Source organism: Falco biarmicus, chromosome 5, assembly GCF_023638135.1.
Source record: "Falco biarmicus isolate bFalBia1 chromosome 5, bFalBia1.pri, whole genome shotgun sequence".
Taxonomy (NCBI): domain Eukaryota; kingdom Metazoa; phylum Chordata; class Aves; order Falconiformes; family Falconidae; genus Falco; species Falco biarmicus.
The window spans coordinates 73,334,635-73,352,586 of NC_079292.1; the positions used below are offsets into that span (position 1 = coordinate 73,334,635).

At 40.7% G+C, this 17,952-nt stretch overlaps 1 protein-coding gene across 4 annotated transcripts in view; it reads left to right on the plus strand.

Moving 5' to 3' along the window:
- BCAT1 (branched chain amino acid transaminase 1) overlaps positions 1-17,952 on the plus strand; it is a 67,175-nt gene that overhangs the window by 26,364 nt on the left and 22,859 nt on the right. For 3 of the 4 annotated variants that reach the window (XM_056340722.1, XM_056340723.1, XM_056340725.1), the window contains exons 3-8: positions 8,247-8,447; positions 9,608-9,664; positions 11,688-11,798; positions 12,677-12,796; positions 15,092-15,255; positions 16,835-16,977. In XM_056340722.1, coding sequence (XP_056196697.1) covers positions 8,247-8,447; positions 9,608-9,664; positions 11,688-11,798; positions 12,677-12,796; positions 15,092-15,255; positions 16,835-16,977 — 796 coding nt within the window. The remainder of the gene's footprint in view (positions 1-8,246; positions 8,448-9,607; positions 9,665-11,687; positions 11,799-12,676; positions 12,797-15,091; positions 15,256-16,834; positions 16,978-17,952) is intronic. The other variant, XM_056340724.1, reaches the window with a different exon arrangement.

Sequence of the window (17,952 nt, forward strand, 5' to 3'; positions counted from 1 at the left end):
CAAGGCAAGGAGCAGCACAGCATCAGGAATTGCATTAACTAAGCTGTCGGATCTTTTGAGAAGAAGCAGTATCTACTAATAGTGAATAATATCAATAGGGTAATTAATTAATGTGTTCCATTAGTGAAGAATGGTCCTAGTTTTGTATTTGTGGAAATGTTTGAGTCTAGGGAAGGACTTTTTGTACAAGGAATCAGGCTATTATGGAATTGCAGTCTGTGATTCCCTATATGGAATTGCCTCTTTTGAATCAAAAGCCCAGGTATCTCTGTATTGCAGACATGAAGTGCAGTTGCATGGCCAAAGTGGGTTTTTGTATAGCTAACTTTACCAGCTGTAACAGTGAGCTACAGCAGTGTTTTTCAGTCCAGTACGATGACTGCATTAAAGCCTTCTCATACTTACTTACTCCCTAGTCATACCACTTAGTTAACTGTTAGCAAACAGAAATAGTTTATAGGACTAAATGCAGTAATATGTCCAGTTTCTGTTCTATGTTTAAGTCTTATCTGCATTTGGTGGTTTGTATTTTAAAGAGGTACTCATATTTGATAGATGATAGTCATAATTCTTTGGTAGTTGAGATACTAGAAGACTGTTTTTCATAGACCTGAAAATACCATTATTGGGGGTAGAGGAGACAGACTCCATTAAAATCAAATAGATACTTTTGTTAAGATTTCCTTAATACCAGGTAGAAGGTTTCCTTATGATTTGTAGGAACCCCATGCCTTCATCTTTCTTAACTGTAAAAATATGTATCTTCTGAAACTTGTGTCAGTGGAGAACAGACACGAAAAAACAACTAGACCCTCAAACCATTGCTAGTCCATTTAATTTTCCTAAAGCAGTGGAAATGGGTGATGCTATAAAGATTCAGTGGGGTTTGCCTCCTTTACAATCCGAATTCCTACAAGCTGGATGAAGGGGTCTTGATTAACTTCAGTGGGCTTTGGATCAAATCAATGGGAGTTGGCACAGGGCAACATTTCAGCAACATATAGAAAGACTCTTAAAATTTAGTTAGTGCACCTGAAAGCAATGATATTATGCATTATCCATGTGCTTGAGTGTTTATAGGGCAAGGCTGGTTTCTTCAATGCTTTCTCGACAGTCTAGCCAGACTGTAGCTTTCCAACATCTTTATTTCCCTTCTTGTGCATTTTGGGAGCTTCAGACTGCATTTTCAGCTGTGCTGTTGCCCTAGGTGCCCTTTTCTTTCTCTAAGGCAAGAAGTTTATGCCAATTCCAAGCACTTCTCTGCTGTCTTGTCAGAGCAGGTTTCCTTCCCTGCTTACTGCTTCAAATCAAACATTCCTGCTTCAGAGTTGAGCGTCCATCATGTCAGGGAAAAAGTTAAAGAAGCCAACAGTATGTTGTACCCTTCTTTTCTTCCTGTTGCTTGCAGAGTGTAGCAGAAGCTCGTTCTTTGGTTTGACAAATATTTGATAAATATGTGTTATGAATAGTTTAGGATAGATGCCTTGCAGAGGATGGACTAGATAAAGTCCTTCCAGCCATATTTTCTGTTGTTTCCATGATTGACACAAAACTGATTCAGAGCCTTGACTCCCCTTTTGCTTTGTCATTTGTTCTGTGGTTTATTACCCAGTGTACAGTCAACCTGATGCAATGATTCCAGGCCGCAGTCCAATTACATGTGCTAACATATTCTCAGATAAAGTCTCAGGGAAGCTTTATGTTGAAAGATTTCCGGGTGTTCTCCCTGGGGTTGCAGAAGATACTGTGTTATATTTTGTTTCTCTTTATATAGTAGAAAATTATGGCTTTCTTCCGGCTCAAATATTATATATCTTGACACGCTTTCCATTGTCAAGCCTCAGGCTCTGCTGTAAATTTAATATAGTAATGATGTTTAAAGGGATTATAGGACAGCTTACGTTAAAATTACTTTTTATACTTACAAGCTAGTAGTAGATTTCTAAGTATTTATTTAACTGTCTTATTCTTTTTGGAGTTGATAGAACTCTTATTGTTTCTACTATAGATTTTATTACTGTGAACAGAGCCATACAGGGCTTAGCTCTATACAGAAAGTGATGGTCTCTGCCCCAGAAAACTAGCAGTCTTTTCCAAGGAAGGTGGGGATGGGAAAAGAATCAGAACAGCAGACCTTGGTTTATCCAAGGCCTATAGGACATAATCCCTTAGGTTTTATTCAAGTAGATGCTGCTGGGGTGTCTGCTAGTGATTAGTGGATAGAGTTGAGAGGTAGTAAGTCAGACAAACTAGGCAAAAATAACACCTGCTAGAAGAGGTTGCATCTGGTTTCTTCTACCTGGAGCAGTATTCAGCATTTCTACTTCTAAAACAGGTTTTAGGAACAGGCAGAACAGATGATTGCTTATTTTGTCTCAGTGGAGGAGAAAAGCACCAATTGCTCTAACACCACATACAGCCTCCATAGTCTTTTCCTACTTTCTAGTTGCATAGCCTAGCACTGCTGCTGTCTGCTCTGATGCCATCGATGGAGGAGTTGGCATGTCATCCCAGATTCCTCTGAGTTTGGCAATAGTTTGGCAGAAGCCTTTGTTTTGGTGTGTGTGCAGCAGTAGTTGTTAAGCACGATTCGTGATGTCTGCCTGCAGAAAGCAGGCCCATGTGGTGGAGGCTCTTCCTGGATCAGGTTGCAATTCCCTTTGAGCTGCTTGTAGTAGCAGCTCTACAAGGAGCAATTAATTATGTGCAACATATAGTAGCCTGAACCCTGCTTCACGTGTGAGGCTGCTGGGCTGGAATATCTAATGGATGAGCTTCTCCAGCCAGATAAGATCACTGCTCAGGTCAGCAAGAAAATGGGGGCAATCCTCTGCCACCAGCAACATCTGGAAAGCGAGGGAGCTTGAATGAGTAACAGGAGAGAGGTGGTAGCTTGCTCATTGGCTTCAAGGCCAAAAAAAACTTGTTCAAGAGAAGAGAGGGTTTCAGCTTCCAAAGGTGTATTAACAAGCACTTTCTTCAGCCTAGTTAGTATCCTTAACCCAGTTCCCCACCACTGCTTTTCTTTGGCAGTGCAAAGCTCTTCTCCTCAGTCTGTCACATAGGAGGAGCCTCAGGCTCAGGAGACCAGGCAGAAGGTATTTTGGGGCAAAAGTAGCTGCTCCAGCAGAAAGAATGGCTTCCCGGGATAGAGATATGTGTTCTGGGGAGGGCCCAAAAGCAATTATGAGGGTGCCACAGCCGTAAGGACTTGAAAGGCAGGGAAAAAAACATCCTCATCCTTGGAGCCCTCCTCAAAGCCATTCTGTCTAGTCCAAGCTTTGTTCTTTCCAGCTCCCCTGGCTATGCATTGTTACCTTTCCCCTTTACAGTAATTCCTGATGATCTTTGTAATCTGTTTACTTCTCAAAATTTGCTCTGCTACTGAACCTCATTTTGTTCTTCACAAGCGCAAGGGCAAAACAAGTTACTCAATTTTGCCTACGCTTCCATGTCTGTTATTGCATCAGAAGGCCCTGATCTTTCCTAGGATGTGCTTACAAACTCAGCATAAGTAATAAATAATAATTGCAGTTGCTTTGTGATCTTGAATGAATCACCTTGACTGGAAGTCGGGGAGGTTACTTATTTCATCAGAATAGATTACAGTCAGTCTGACTGAGTGGATGTTAATGTTTTGAGGATCTCGCTGAAACTTGCTGTTATAGTTAGGTAACTTGAAAGCTATTTTAAGTTGAGGCTGCCAGTTCTGTTTTTAGTCAAGGGATAGAAATGCTTGGCCCAGCACAGTGTTTAGAAAAGTTTGGGTATATCAAATAAATGACACCTGTTACAGCTGCTCAACCTACTGCTTGTAGTCTAGTAGTTCCAGCACAGTGAAAACCACAGCCAAGGATCATTTGGGAAGGCATTGGCAAAACTTGATGGAAAGAGTACGACAAAATATGCGCTCGCCATCTGCATCTACCCAAGACAGCACTCTAGAGTGAGAAAGGTAGGAATGCAGTAATCAGAGTAACAGCTCTGGCCAAAGGCTGCTGTCAGCTCCACATCCACTTAAGGCTATTGCAAAGGCTGGGTAGGATAAGCATTAAACTGACATCTTGGCTAGGGGCACCAGAATGTCTTGCTACAGCTTTGGTTAAAATAGACACTGACTAGCATGTCACTTTTAATTTGACCTAGCTAATAATTGAAAAGATCGGTTTCGATCAAATGGTGAATTTTACTTTCTGGAGGTCACAATATATCTTCTTGGGCTGGGTAAAGGTTTACTCTGGAAGAAGTTGCATTAGAATCAGCAGGCACTTTTCAAATGAGGAGCTGTTTAAAAAAGTGCATTGGGTCGAGACAGTGGCTGTTTGTAGGTGCAGTGTTGCTATATAAACCCTGAAAATCAACAGTATGCAGCTGGCTTCCCCACCATTCCTTTTTGCCTACCACAGGCAAGGCAGTCTGTTTCTTCCTGTTTCTTACTGGAGTGCTCTGGGCTATGACTTAGGCACATATGGAGACTTTGCAGGTCTGGAACTACATCTCCGTCATTTTACTTTAGGCAACAAGAGCAGAATAGCTGCACTCAACAGACTGTGCCACATCTGTTTCTTTCTTTATCTCCCTTATCCTTCTTGTTCCTGCATTTACCAGTTTTTCTTCCAGTTTAATGGTTTTATTAGACAGCAGCATCAGAGGGTGCTTGAGAGTATGTTGATAGACAAAGCAAGCAAAACAAAGCCTAGTTGAAAATTGCCCTTTGTATTGGCAGCGCAAACAGTGGAGATCGGGATGGGTGTTAATGCCAATGTCTAATGCATCCTTAATATGCTGTTTTCAGGGCTGGGGGAATGTTGATAAAGGAAATAAATAAATTGCTGTTTATAAGTGATACCATGGTAGCACTGCCATAGTTTTTTAATGAGTGTTATTAAAATAATATGCATTGATACTTAATCAGTACTCCTGGTATTAGTGACCTGGCCTTGCTCTGCTATCTTTGTGTGGGTTCTTCTGAGGGTTTGCTTGAACAGCACCACAAAATGCTTGGACAGGACTATGGGGCAAGTTAAGCTAAAAGGGTCTGTGGGCCAGGTGAGATATTGTGTAGGGGTCTTGTTACTCAGGGACCTAGAAGGAACTGAGGGTCCTGGAAATACTTTGTGCTGCAGACCACATAGTGGGAGAGAGTACTCCAAGGATGGGTTCTCCAGTGCCCCCCTCCTTCATCCCCCTCCACAGAAAAAGATTGAATGTATTGCAGTGTTTGATGGTGTCTTGCCATAAAATTCCAATGTCTTCCAATTTTTTTAAAGATTCAGGTAATTTTGCACAGTGTTAACTTGCAGTACTTGCTGCTTGGTAAAAAGAGGGAGAAAAATACAATAGAATGAGTAAGGGAGAAGAGCCTTAAGAAAGGGTCTTAGGAAAGTAATGGCCAAAAAAGATCTTAAATGCATCTCCTGGGAGCTTAACAGGGTTATAAGGATCAGGAAAAATTTCTTTTTGCTGGTTTAATGATTGTTGCCCTGCTGGTCTGTGGAGTTTCGCCTGTATTTGAGGTCTTCTACAAGGTGTTCCTACTGTTGTTTGAAGGAAGTGTTACTGGCCAAGTGTCATCCCTGATATGTTGTCAGGTGCTTGCAAAATGCCTGAATGAAAGCTGGTTTCCCAAAGTGCTGAAGGAGGTGAGAAGCAGCAGGTGGGCTCCTTGTTCAGAGTGCACAGCTCCAGAAAGCTCTGTGGTCCAGAAACGATTTGCTTCTTTGGGGGATAAGAATCATAGCTACCTGCTCTCTAGGCTTTCTGCCTTCAAGTGACTCAACCTGAAATCCAGTCTAGTGATTTCTGTTTGTGACTGCAGAAAGTCCCCAGTCCTTGGAGCTGAGAGCTAAGCGGTGTGGGCTACTGCTCTGAGCCATAGGCACTGCTGTGTGACTGCCTGTCACGCAGGAGTACCTGTTTTATTGAGCTTGCAGGAATGAGCACTTGGCCAACCTCTTACCTCTAATGAGCCAGCATAGGAGTGACTCTGGATCTTTATATTAATCATTAGAGCAAAACAGTGCGCTTGTATTACAGCATAGTTTTAAATTATCACTCACATGACATAGACTCTGTGCAAAGTTCTCTTGAACCCCTGGTCTCCAAATCTGGAGAAATATATTTGATGGCAAAACTGGGTCAAAGAAAGCCCAAATGCTCCCATGTGAGCACATTTCTTCACTTACGACTGCAGCTTGCTGCTCCTTCTACATGTGCTTGTGGGCCTGTGAGAAGAGCCAAGTTAAAATCCTTCCCTATCCTTAAAGTCAAAGCTGTTTGTTAACCCCAGTGCGCTTAGCAAACTGTTTTATAACGCAGCCTTTCAACTAGTTGTGTTACCACAACAGAGGAAGTGGCAAACTGAGGCATAAAAGCAGAAATCAGCACACTGATGGGAGTTCTGGGGGGTGAGGCTCTATATGATAATCCTGGTCCCCAGGCTGGTTTATTGTAAAAATAATTACCTTAATGAAAATGACCTGAGATGAGGCAGAAGCTTTGACTTGAGGGAGAGCTGTTAGTATTACTGGCAGTAGTTCTTTAGAAGCTGTGGTTCTGTCCACAGACAAAGCCAAGGATATAACTGCATCCTACATCCTTGCTTAAGCCCCAATAACATCCTGCTCTTGCAGAAGTGTTTTTTCTGAGAAGAGTCTTGCATAGTGAATAATTGTAAACACTCCATTGTGGTTTTTATTTTGATCCACACTGGTCTTTGATATCTTTTTCTCCAAAGCACATAATAATAGCTTGTCGTGTGAAATTAATTTTTATGTTTACGTCATCATTAAGTAGTGCTTTTCTCACTGGAGTACTCACTGTCAGCAGGATAAAAGATACTATAAAGAGTTAAGAAAAGTAATTGTTGTTTCATCAGATTATGTATTAGTTCAGCTAGGCTAATGCAATATCTAGACAAGCCCTATAATTGGAGATAGTTCGAAACAAGCTTTTAGCTATTCATGTGCTCCAGCTCTTAAGTTAATTTCATATCTAAGCCATTAAGCAAAAAACCTCAAAACCCAGACCCAAACCAACCAATCAACAAAAAAAATAGGCCGTTGTTCATTAAAGACATTTTGAAAATGAGGTTACAGAGACAGGGGTGCATGTGTTCTTTTTCAGAAGCTTGGGACTGATTTTTTCTCATTTTGCAAAATGTGTGCTGGGTCTGAGAAGCCAGTCAGTGATATCTCTTGCAGAACTGCCTTTTGAGTGCACATGCGTATCAGTTGAAAAATATTCTGAACCACTTGTGCTCCAGTCTATTCTATATTTACTCAACATAGAGGTGTAAGATTTCACCTGGGGGTCTGTAGTAAGGGTCAATGCTTTCTGAGTCATGTTAGGAAGGAAAATGGAGCTTTGAATACAATTTTTGTTGAACTGTTCCTTGCTTCTGACCAGCACAGTTTAAATGCTCAGATGGCATAGAAAGAGGAGAGGGTGGATTAAAGATGCCCACTTCATAGCCCTCTCCAGCTGTTTAGCCCTTATCTGTATAGAAAAGGGGAATGACATGCCAGAGATCCTGCTTTCCTTTTTTTCCTGCTGTTCTTTAGGATGATTCACACCATAGGAGCTACTATAATGAAAATTAACTCTATCCCAGCCAAAACCAGTGCAAAAAACTATGCTGCATTTCTGCAGCTAGTCGTGGCTTGTAAGAGAAAGCCTCTACAGTTCATCATGCACAGAAACATTTAGCCTTCTTTGCTAATGGGATCTTTCTAGGAAAATATGAATGTGAATGAACAAACTAGCGTGACCGAAGTAATCTGCTGACTGCTGGCTCTGATCCCTCTCATTGGTTGTATGTATTAAAGGAAAATGAGCATAATGTATCTACTTAGTTGTGAGGGGGATTAATTTCTGATGATCAGCTTATGTTCTGAGGTACAGCAATTGAGTGTTTCTGGAACTTGTACAGATGTATTAATCTAAATGTCCAAGAATTTTTTGCCTGCTAATTCTCTGGTTTTGTACCTTACACTGCTTCCTCCATGTAACAGTGCTTTAAAATATGCTTACTCCTTCTGGTGTCAGCAGCACTGTGTATATGTATGCGTAACCAGTGCAAATACTTTGCCAGCTACTTAGAGGTTAGCTGCCTTTAACCATTCTGTCATTAAATATCCCTACAGATAAAATATTGCATTTGTCCGTGTTCACTGATGCAGAATAATTTTTACATCAGTCTGACAATTATTTTTATACACTTAAATTTTGTCTTTATGTTCCTTCAGGCTTCAGACTTGATTATCACCCCAGCTACAACTTTCAAGGAAAAACCAGATCCCAGTGGTTTGGTATTTGGAACTGTGTTCACTGATAATATGCTGACAATTGAATGGTCCTTGGCTTCAGGATGGGAGAAACCTTATATTAAGCCGCTTGAGAACCTTTCATTGCATCCAGCCTCCTCATCTCTGCATTATGCCATCGAAGTGAGTACTGAATTGATTTGGAAACTGCTGTTTTGTTTCATTAGCTCTTGAAGCCATAGCTTTGTAATACAAGGACTATTACTGTCTTAAGTTTATTAGTACTGAGTTACATTTTGTTTTCTTAACTGATGTCCTTCCAGAATAATTCCATTATTTACAAGAGAGTCATGTTTATGTTAGTATAACTCAGAACCAACTCTGGCCTGTGGATTCCAGCTCACTTACCTTTCTAGTGTAGTGAAGGTGGTGACACATTAACTTGAGAAAGCATTCTAGTTCGCTGCTGGTGGATTGGTCCAGTTACTGTCTCAGATGTAACTTACTGAAGCACTGGATCAGACTGCATGAGATTCCAAGAGTGGCTTTGATCTGGGGACTGAACATGCACTTTGTGAAAGTTATTTTAAGCCGTTTTAAAGGTTCGTAGCTTGGATTGCAGGACAGATTAGACAGACGCTTGTTTGCAACTCCAAAAAAGTCTGGAGAGCTCTCAGCTAGGTCTGGTGCATTCAGCATATACAAGTGTATTTAAGCAGAGAATAATCAGCAAGGAACTTTGGAAAGGGGAATGTTAAGTTGGAAACCAGCGTGGTTAACAGTTTCCGTGCTTAGCTGCTTACTGTCTAAAGATGCCTTTTGTGTCTCCAGAGCAGCTTTGGCCATACTCACATCTGTGTGAGAGCCACAGTAGGGCACATGCTGAAATGGAAGCCTGCTTCTCCCCCCACTTCTGGGTAGGTGGGAGTGTGCTCACTGAAGTTGCTGGAGTTGCTTGTGCTTCTTTAATGATTTTTTTTTCTTTATATGTTTTTAAACCACTGGTATAAGGGAAGAATCAAGCTTTTCCCTTCTTGCAGTCCCTGAGCTCCTGCCTTCACCATTTTTTGTTATTGCTGTTTTTTCCCCATGTAGTCACCAAGCCTCCAAAGGTCCTATGTCAATTAACAGCAGGCCCCTGTGACCAAGGCTGCAGCTCTTGATCTGCCCAAGAAGTAAGAAACCACGCTGGAGTCCCAAATCTGTATTTCACTCTTAGTAGCATATTACTTTAATGCTCGGCCTCTGGCCCAGTGTGAAATCATTGCTAATCTGAATATGCTCTTATTTTTTTTTCCATTTTTTTTCATTCTTTTACCCTTATTGCATCACGTTTCCTCTAGCCAAGAGGACAGACAGAGGAGAATCTGGTGCCAATGCTGTGGCTCAATGAATACACAGTGGGTATAATAAAAATGATGAATTTGGCATTCCCTCCCCTTTCTCCTTGCCCTCCATGATGCAGTGTGATAGTCTGGATCTGATGAACTCCAGATCCAGCTCCTGTGATGTACACATGTCAGATAATACCATTTGCACACCACTGTAGCAACCAACCATCAAGCAACCACAGCAGTTGCTTTTATTCAAGTTGAGCATTTCTGGAACACATCACTGTCTCCCTTTTTAATAAGTGAAAGGTTTTACTGAGCTCTGGAAGGTTAAAAGTATTTCTTTTTGGAGAAAAAAGATTTAACTTCTTGAGAAGGCTTTGTGTTTCAGTAATGATGTGATTCTTACTTTTCTCAAACCATTGATCAAATCTGAGTAGTAACTTCCCTTCCTCTTCCCTCTCATTAAAAGTCCTGTGAATGTGTTTGGGAGAAGGGTGGGGGGAAACAACTGTTCTGTGACAAGAAAGTAGCTTTACAGAAGTGTGGTCTTAGTAACTGGCCCAAGAAAAATCATACCAAAGTTATCAGACGTGTCACCAGCAATGCCATCCTTTATAAAGATAGAATTTTTTTCTTGTAGCTACAATGTCTATCCTAGGAACAGTTTCTTTCTCAAAACTGCAAACAAAGCTTTTAATAATGTTGGCATTGCTATAGGAGTAAAATAAATTCTGAAGGCAAAATGTTTTGGGTTCTGATTCTGGTTCTTCTACATAGTTGGCATGTAGCCTAAGGAAAATTGCTGGGATTCCTGCAACCCAGCTACAACTCAATTAAAATTTGTCATGTGGAAGGACCTAGCTCTGTCATGGGACTGCACAAAAGATTTCTAAACATTGTATTTCGCTGATCCTTATGGGAAAATGTTGTAGAATTTAATAATAATGAAACCTTGAATATTCTACTAAAATACAGGATTCTGTTTCCCAAGTAAAAAAACTTTATATGTAGACTTCCAACGACATAGAATGTATTTCCAGCCATATTTTTTTTTTGGAACAGTCAAGAGGAGAAGCCTAGGGGGAGTAACAGCAGTGATGCAGTTAAATTCATAGAACTTAATATTGAAATTTAATTTACAAGGAAATGCTTCAGGAAATAAATTCTAAAAATCTGAACTCTTGTCTGTAGGCATAAGTGATCCTTTAATATTTAATCTAAATAATACCTGTGTATATATTAATGTGAGCTTATATAATAGTTGTGTTTTTTGTTTATAACTATAACTGGAAATTATCAATCTGTAACTGAAAATAACTATGGCCATTTTGTGGGCATATGTTTTTTGCTGTGGTTAGGAGATGCTGTAGAGCACTCTACTGGGAGGGCACTGATGGCATAAAGGTTTCTTGGAAACTGATTGTCAACACCAGTCATCCGGATTCTGCAGTTTTGTAGGATAATTATGACTGATTTGTTTCCTGTAAAGTATAGATAAAATATTTTTATGCATTCTTCCTCTAGTGTAAGGCTGATGCATTGTCTCTCAAGCTAGTTAAACCCCCTTCCACTTTGTAGGGGTACATGGGGGAAATAAGTGACAAAGGTTTTGCTACAACTACAGCAAGAACTGCAACAGAGTTCCCTTGATTATGTTATTCCATGCTTCCTACCGAAATGTGTTTTGGACAGAGCCCTAAAAATGCTTAACATATAATTAAATTCTATAGATCTTTTCTGTAATGGAGAATACTGTTTTGGCACAGCCTTAGGTATAAGTCAGGATGTGAGGGAATAGTTAAGTTAAACACATGCTACAAACTTTAATTGCTGTAACCAAATGATGAAAATAATTGGTTATCTTTAAGTCCCTTGACAGAGAAAGATGTATCTGAAGCATAGGCAGGTTGTCTTTGTAGAATAAACTTCATGATACTACCTCAACAGGAGCCTGTTGCAAGGATTAACTAGTTAGCAGGAAAGTGAAGTTCTATTTCCAAAGGGTGCGTTCTGCTTTTACACTGATCACCATGGGATAACATGTCTCAATTATTATTTGATTTCTTTTCCCTCCTTTTTGGCTTGGTAGTTGTTTGAAGGAATGAAGGCTTACCGAGGAGTAGATGGTAAAATCCGCCTGTTCCGGCCAACCCTCAACATGGACAGGATGGCACGATCAGCAAGACGAGCAACTCTGCCAGTATGTAGCCAAGGCACCTTATTCTCCTTAAGTCAGAGCATATTTTCATTTTCAGAGTGCAATTCTCTGAAACTTTACAGTAACATAACAATTATCAAACACCCTAACTCTTCAGTAGTTCAGTTAAACTTTCTCAAGAGATCTTCTGCAGTGAACTGTTTGAAATGCGTTTTTCTTTTCAATCACAACAGTGTTTTGCTTTCTTGGTTGCCTCCCTGCTGCCTCAGATGTACACAGTCTGTTTCTGAGGGATGAATGCTGTTCTGCAGGTATTTGCATGCAGACAGCTAATGAAATTGTTCTGGCGCTAATGTTATTCCTTCTTTCTACTTCAGTTAAGTCCTTCAGCCTCTGAACGCCTTCATTTCTGGTGTCGCTAGCAACTTAACACTGCTTTCAGCAGTTGTATATTGGCCAGTGAATTTCTTCCTGCACTTACTAGTTTTATTACTGTAAGAACTTTGCAGCTTTGTAAAAGTGGGAGACTTGGTGGGCCCCTTGGAGTTATAACCCACAGCACTCTTCTGTGAAAGAGGTGGTGCCATAGCTTGCAGCGTGCCAAAGTGAAGGTGGTGGCTGCACAGAGTTCTCTCGGTGTGCTTTGGAGGCACATTTTTGCTATCACAGGAGGATACTTTGTAGCAGAAGGAGGGCATTCACCATACTGTATAAAAAGGCACAGTGTCAAAGACCGTGGGATCTTAAATTCCATAAGAAATGAACTCAAGGATGATGATGTAGTCCTATGAACCCCTATGGACTGTCACTCTTACATATCGTGATGAAATGTTCCCCTTAGCGTATGGATCTGCAAACAGCACAGAGGCTCCAGGCTGTATTTCTCCATTTTCTTTTCTCCCTTTGCTTTTCCTTCTCAGTCTTTTGACCAGAATGAGCTGTTAGAGTGCATCCGGAAGCTTGTGGAAGTGGAAAAGGAGTGGGTCCCGTACTCAACAACTGCCAGCCTGTATATCCGTCCTACCCTAATTGGAACTGAGGTGTGAAACGTTTTTTTCCCCTTTTAACTTTTGTGTATTTAAGCATGAGGCAAAACCTTCCATTCATAAAGAGAAATACGCAGCAGTCACTAGATAACAGTATTACGGGTCAGGGGCAAATATTTTACGCGTTTTCTTTTGCGTTGGTCGCCTGTAGCTCCGCTTCACAAATTTCTGTTGGCCGCAGCGCCACCTAGTGGGCACATTGATTCAGAGCACAGAAAGTAAACTGGCACAGCTATTCCGAGTGGTAATGGCAACGTTTAGATTTTATCTTTGGTTCCGTATTAAAAGGATAATAATTTGTGGCATGGTAATGTATGCCTTTAAAATACTAATAATCCGGAAAAAATGTGAGGGAACAGAAATTTGCTGTGTAGATTTTTTTGATTTCATCTCATACCTCCATCCTGACCTTAGTGAGGAGATTTTGGAAGATTCTACCCAGTCAGTTAAGATGGGTCTTCTGAGAGTCACTTCTGATGGAACTAAGATCAAGTTCTTGTGTCAGTTTATCCTTGAACCCAGATAAACCTGAGTTTATAAGTGGCTCCTTAGCAACTAGGTATTAGTGTGTACTCTGTGAGTTTCACGTGGGTGTGAGTCAAACCAATAGTATTTATAAAGGGAATTAAGAAACAGGGAATGTATTTTAATTAAACCTTTAAGCGTGGGGGTTTTTTAGCAGTGGCAAGATGGAAACCTATGATGGTAGAACATAGGGTAAGGAAGCTAAAGAATGTATAGTTCCCAACTAGGCAAGTTACTCTTCTGCAATATCCATTATCTTTAAGTAGTTATATATGAGCATTATGCATTTCACATGTGTTTTAGGACTCCATGAATTTGATGCTTGTACACTAGTTGCAGATTTTCTTTCAGGTGGGAAGGGTCTCCAATCAGTGACTGCAAAGTATTAATATTAAAAATTTAATTTTCCCACGTTGTTTTTGGTTTTGGGAATTCTTTTGCTGTTGAGCTTTGTTTCACGTTAGCCGACATATCTGGCCTTTCTGCTATGTCATATGTTGTTTTTGCTTTACATGTCCTGCTAATCTTTTATGAATCAGCACAATTAGGAAACCCAGTCAGCACAATCTTTTGAATGATCATGTAAGAATCAGGAAAAATATCAAGCTCTCTTTTAATTAATCTTGTTAGAAGCTTTGCTGAAGGATTAAAGTAGACAGAAATCAAAAGAAACTTTTCAGGACCTGAGGAAGGCTTGTTTGAATTTTCTAGTAGTTCCATATGACGCTATGACTTTCCCTCCCACTTCCCAGTTTAGCTTCATGTGCTTTGTGCAGCCTTTTCATTAGACCTTTGGTCCTAAAGATTTAAGTTCAATAACTTTTTTTCAGTGGAGACCTAATCTTAGACACCAAAGATGAGCTTGTTCTTTTTACAAGGCTGGTTTCTCTGAGTGGAGACAAGATATTAACCCATTCAGTTGCGTAGAAGATCCCAAGAATCATGGGCAACCAGCTGTACGTAGCCCTGCTTGAGCAGGGGCGTTGGGCAAAGTGATCTCCAGTGGTGCCTTCCAACCTTAATCATTCTGTGGTTCTGTGGTCAGTCCTGAGCTTTAATTGTATAGTTAAACCGAGTCTCCTACCACAGGATTCAGACTTTGCCCGGTGCCAGACTTTTCGCCTCCGCCTTTAAGTATTGATGGTGATGACATGAAGTGTGGGAAGCCATCTCTCAGGGAGGGTGTGTGTGTGTGAAGTGACACATCCCAGGTTATTTCCTGTGCTATGGTGTGAACCATTTCCAGCAGGCAAACCATCTTAGCTTGTCACACAGCCGTTCACAGAGCCAGAACTCAACTCTGCCACTGCCAGTTCTAAGTGCCATTGGCTAATTCTCATCACTAGTGCAGCTGACAGTGGTTCCTCCACTGTTGTTATTGCTAGCAGTGGTCCTTGCCACTCCTCCTCCCAGAAGGCTTTGCAGGCTTCTGCTGTGATTAATTCATGTACTTACTCAGTGTCTTGTTAAGCTAATTTCTGAATTCTCAAAATCTTGAAACTGTTTGAGAAGATTACAATAATATATAGGTAAATTCAACAGCTGTAAGTGAATGGTGACAATATGGGTTGTTATGTTCCTTGAATAGCGGGAAAGTTATATAAATATTTTCTTTTCATTGCAGCACTTTGCATTGTTCTGGTAAAAGCACTCTCATGCTGCAGTTCTGAAACTAGTGTTTCAAAAGCTAATTGTGCAGCATCCGGGGTTTGGAGTGAAGTATATACCAGTAACTTTTGTTTTGTTTACATTCCTTATTTTCAGCCATCCCTTGGAGTGAAGAAGCCAACTAAAGCCCTACTGTATGTCATACTGAGCCCTGTGGGCCCTTACTTTTCAAGTGGAAGCTTTAATCCAATATCCTTATGGGCAGATCCAAAATATGTAAGAGCCTGGAAAGGAGGAACAGGGGACTGCAAACTAGGAGGGTAAGAAAACATGATTTTGCATCTTCTACATAGCTCACAAAAGAGATTTGTTTTTAAGTGAAGTATCTAATCTAGCAGTAGAGGTATTAAATGTAGCAGTTAAACAATGTACTATAACAATTTCTAAATTGTACTTTGCAAATATATGTATGCAATGTTGCAGCATCTTAAGCTGAGGAGCTGAACCCAAAAGGTGTCCATGAAATACTTCGCCTGTTCCCCTTGCAGAAGTTGACACTAAAGATATCACTTCTTCGACGCATCGTTCAGTATAGCAGCCTGCTGCCAACAGGGCAGTGGGCAGCACTGACTGCTGACCTCCTTCCTTGGCAGACTGTCTTGACAAGCCATCTGCAGTTAGCTAGGGGGGTGTGGGTGTGTAAGGGAAAGCATGAGACAATTATCTGCATTGACTTCAACACAGTCTGGCAGTTTTCTGCTGAACTAGGCCCAAGCACAAGTTAGGTAGAGACATAATTCTTAATGTCCAAGTACTCGACTTGGGTGAAGTTGCTTAGGACTTGACTGGAGCAAGCAACTTGGATCTGGCTAAATAAATGACTCAATTATACATCCTTGTTCTTTGGTTTAAATGAAGCTTATTGTCTCTACCTGGGAGTTTTTTCTAGGCAGGAAGTTAGTAGTTGTCAAGTGGTGCTCAACTGAACAAGTAAAATAATCAAAGGGCAAGAACTCTTCTTTTTTTTTTTTGTGTGTGTGTGTGGAGTTTTTGCTAAGTTTTAGAAATATATTAATTGTTTCCTGTGCATCCTTCATACATCATCTGTGAAAAAAGGAATAGTCCGGAGTCACTACTGACTTGGTTTGTGCCCAGGGGTGAGAACTCCAACTCCAGTGTGGCCAGCACTTTGGAGCTGCTGACTTTGGGTCTTCATGGTTGTTTTAACATTGGAAGCAAAGGGTTTCCCCTCCCTCCTCAAAGCATCTACAAAGTAAACATATTATTCAGTCAGGTTCACTCTGTAGGCAGCATTTTAGGGAAAAATTGCTCCTCAAGGGTGTGGAATTCATCAAGGCCCATCTGCAGCTCCTGAAGCTACTAGTTCTGTGAATATCTTTCACTATAAAAGAAACAGCTCGCCTTTGGTGATTTTTGTGTTCCAAGAGGTTCATCTGACTTATATGACCCATCTGTTCATCTGACATATATGAGATGAGGTGGATGGGTTTATTTTGCTTTTTTTAAAAGCATGAGCTGGATAGGAATTGTTGCTCTCTCCAGGATGCCAACTGCTAAATAAAGATAAAAGCTTTCATAAGGTGTCTAATTGCAATGATTAGAATGTCCAGAAAACAGAACAAGAGATAATTTGAAGACAATTTGGATGGATACATTTGAGCTGTTGATGCTGTTCAGCCCTTCAAAGTTTTTGGATTGTAGATACAAATGATGTAGTAAAATGCTAGTAGAGTACTTCCAATGAAATATTCCAGGGATAAGCAATGACTGTGCAGAGAACTTACTTGTGAGGTAGATGTGCACAAAACCTCGCATAGAAATCAGAAAATACCTAAGCAGATATTCATAACTGTTTGATATTTCTTTTTGTTTCTGAAGGAATTATGGTTCTTCTATTTATGCCCAGCAAGAAGCCCTGGAGTTAGGCTGTCAGCAGGTTTTGTGGCTCTATGGAGAAGATCACCAAATAACTGAAGTTGGAACAATGAATCTGTTTCTCTACTGGATAAATGAAGATGGAGGTATAGTAACACAGAACATGAAAATTTTAACAGAGTAGGCAGCTGGGACTGTAATCCACAAAATGATTATTAGAGTGCAGATCATAAGCTTTTTAATGAAGATTATGTAACAAAGGAAATGCCTGTTCTTTTCTGAAAACTCGTAAGTGACAGTTAGACCATTGTGAAAGAGGAGATTCTGGAGCAGTTGTCAGTACTGCCTACTGATAATATACGAAACTGCTGGGCCAGTCCACGTGCTCATAAGGGTATGGTCTAGCCATGCACAAGGTCACACTACAGGTTTGGCGTCAACTCTAGCAGCATGCTTGGTCTTGAAGGAGGTGTTGGGTCAGAAACAATGCAGACATACTGAAAACACCTTATGGCTGTGTAACTCTTCAAACTTTGTGGCTTTGGGCATGTGTGGTTCCCATCATCACTTTCTGGCAAGTCAAGTGTTCCTGAAGCATAGTCAAAAGTATTTCTGCATCCAGCCGATGAAGAACGCTGCTCTTTCTTTGAAGAATTTGAAGTTCTGTCCAGTGGAGGCAGAGAGAAACATGTCAGTCAGCATTCTGCATCACTAATGCTCAAATGATGCTTTGAAGGTATACCATTGTTCTTGAAACCATTTTTACCTCTTTATACCCACAGTCATCTCTGAGCAGTGTACATTCTGATGGGAAAACTGTCTAGTTAATGAGCAGCCAACTGCTTAGGTATCTCAAAAATGTTCACTGGGCATGCAAGTATTCAGTGCTTGAGAAGTAATAGCTACACTTGAGAACTGGTTCAGAAGACTGCATGGCTGAGTCCTTAAAGGATTGAGCCAGCGTATAGGCAAGTGGAATTAAAGGACACCTTCTGACTTCTGTGAGTGCTGGCCCTCCATGAAAATGTAGCATTATTGAACTTCTGCATGGCAGCAGATGCAGGTTTCAGACTCTGGTTTCATCATAGTGCTGTGGGTACCCTTGAAAATTGACATTTTTC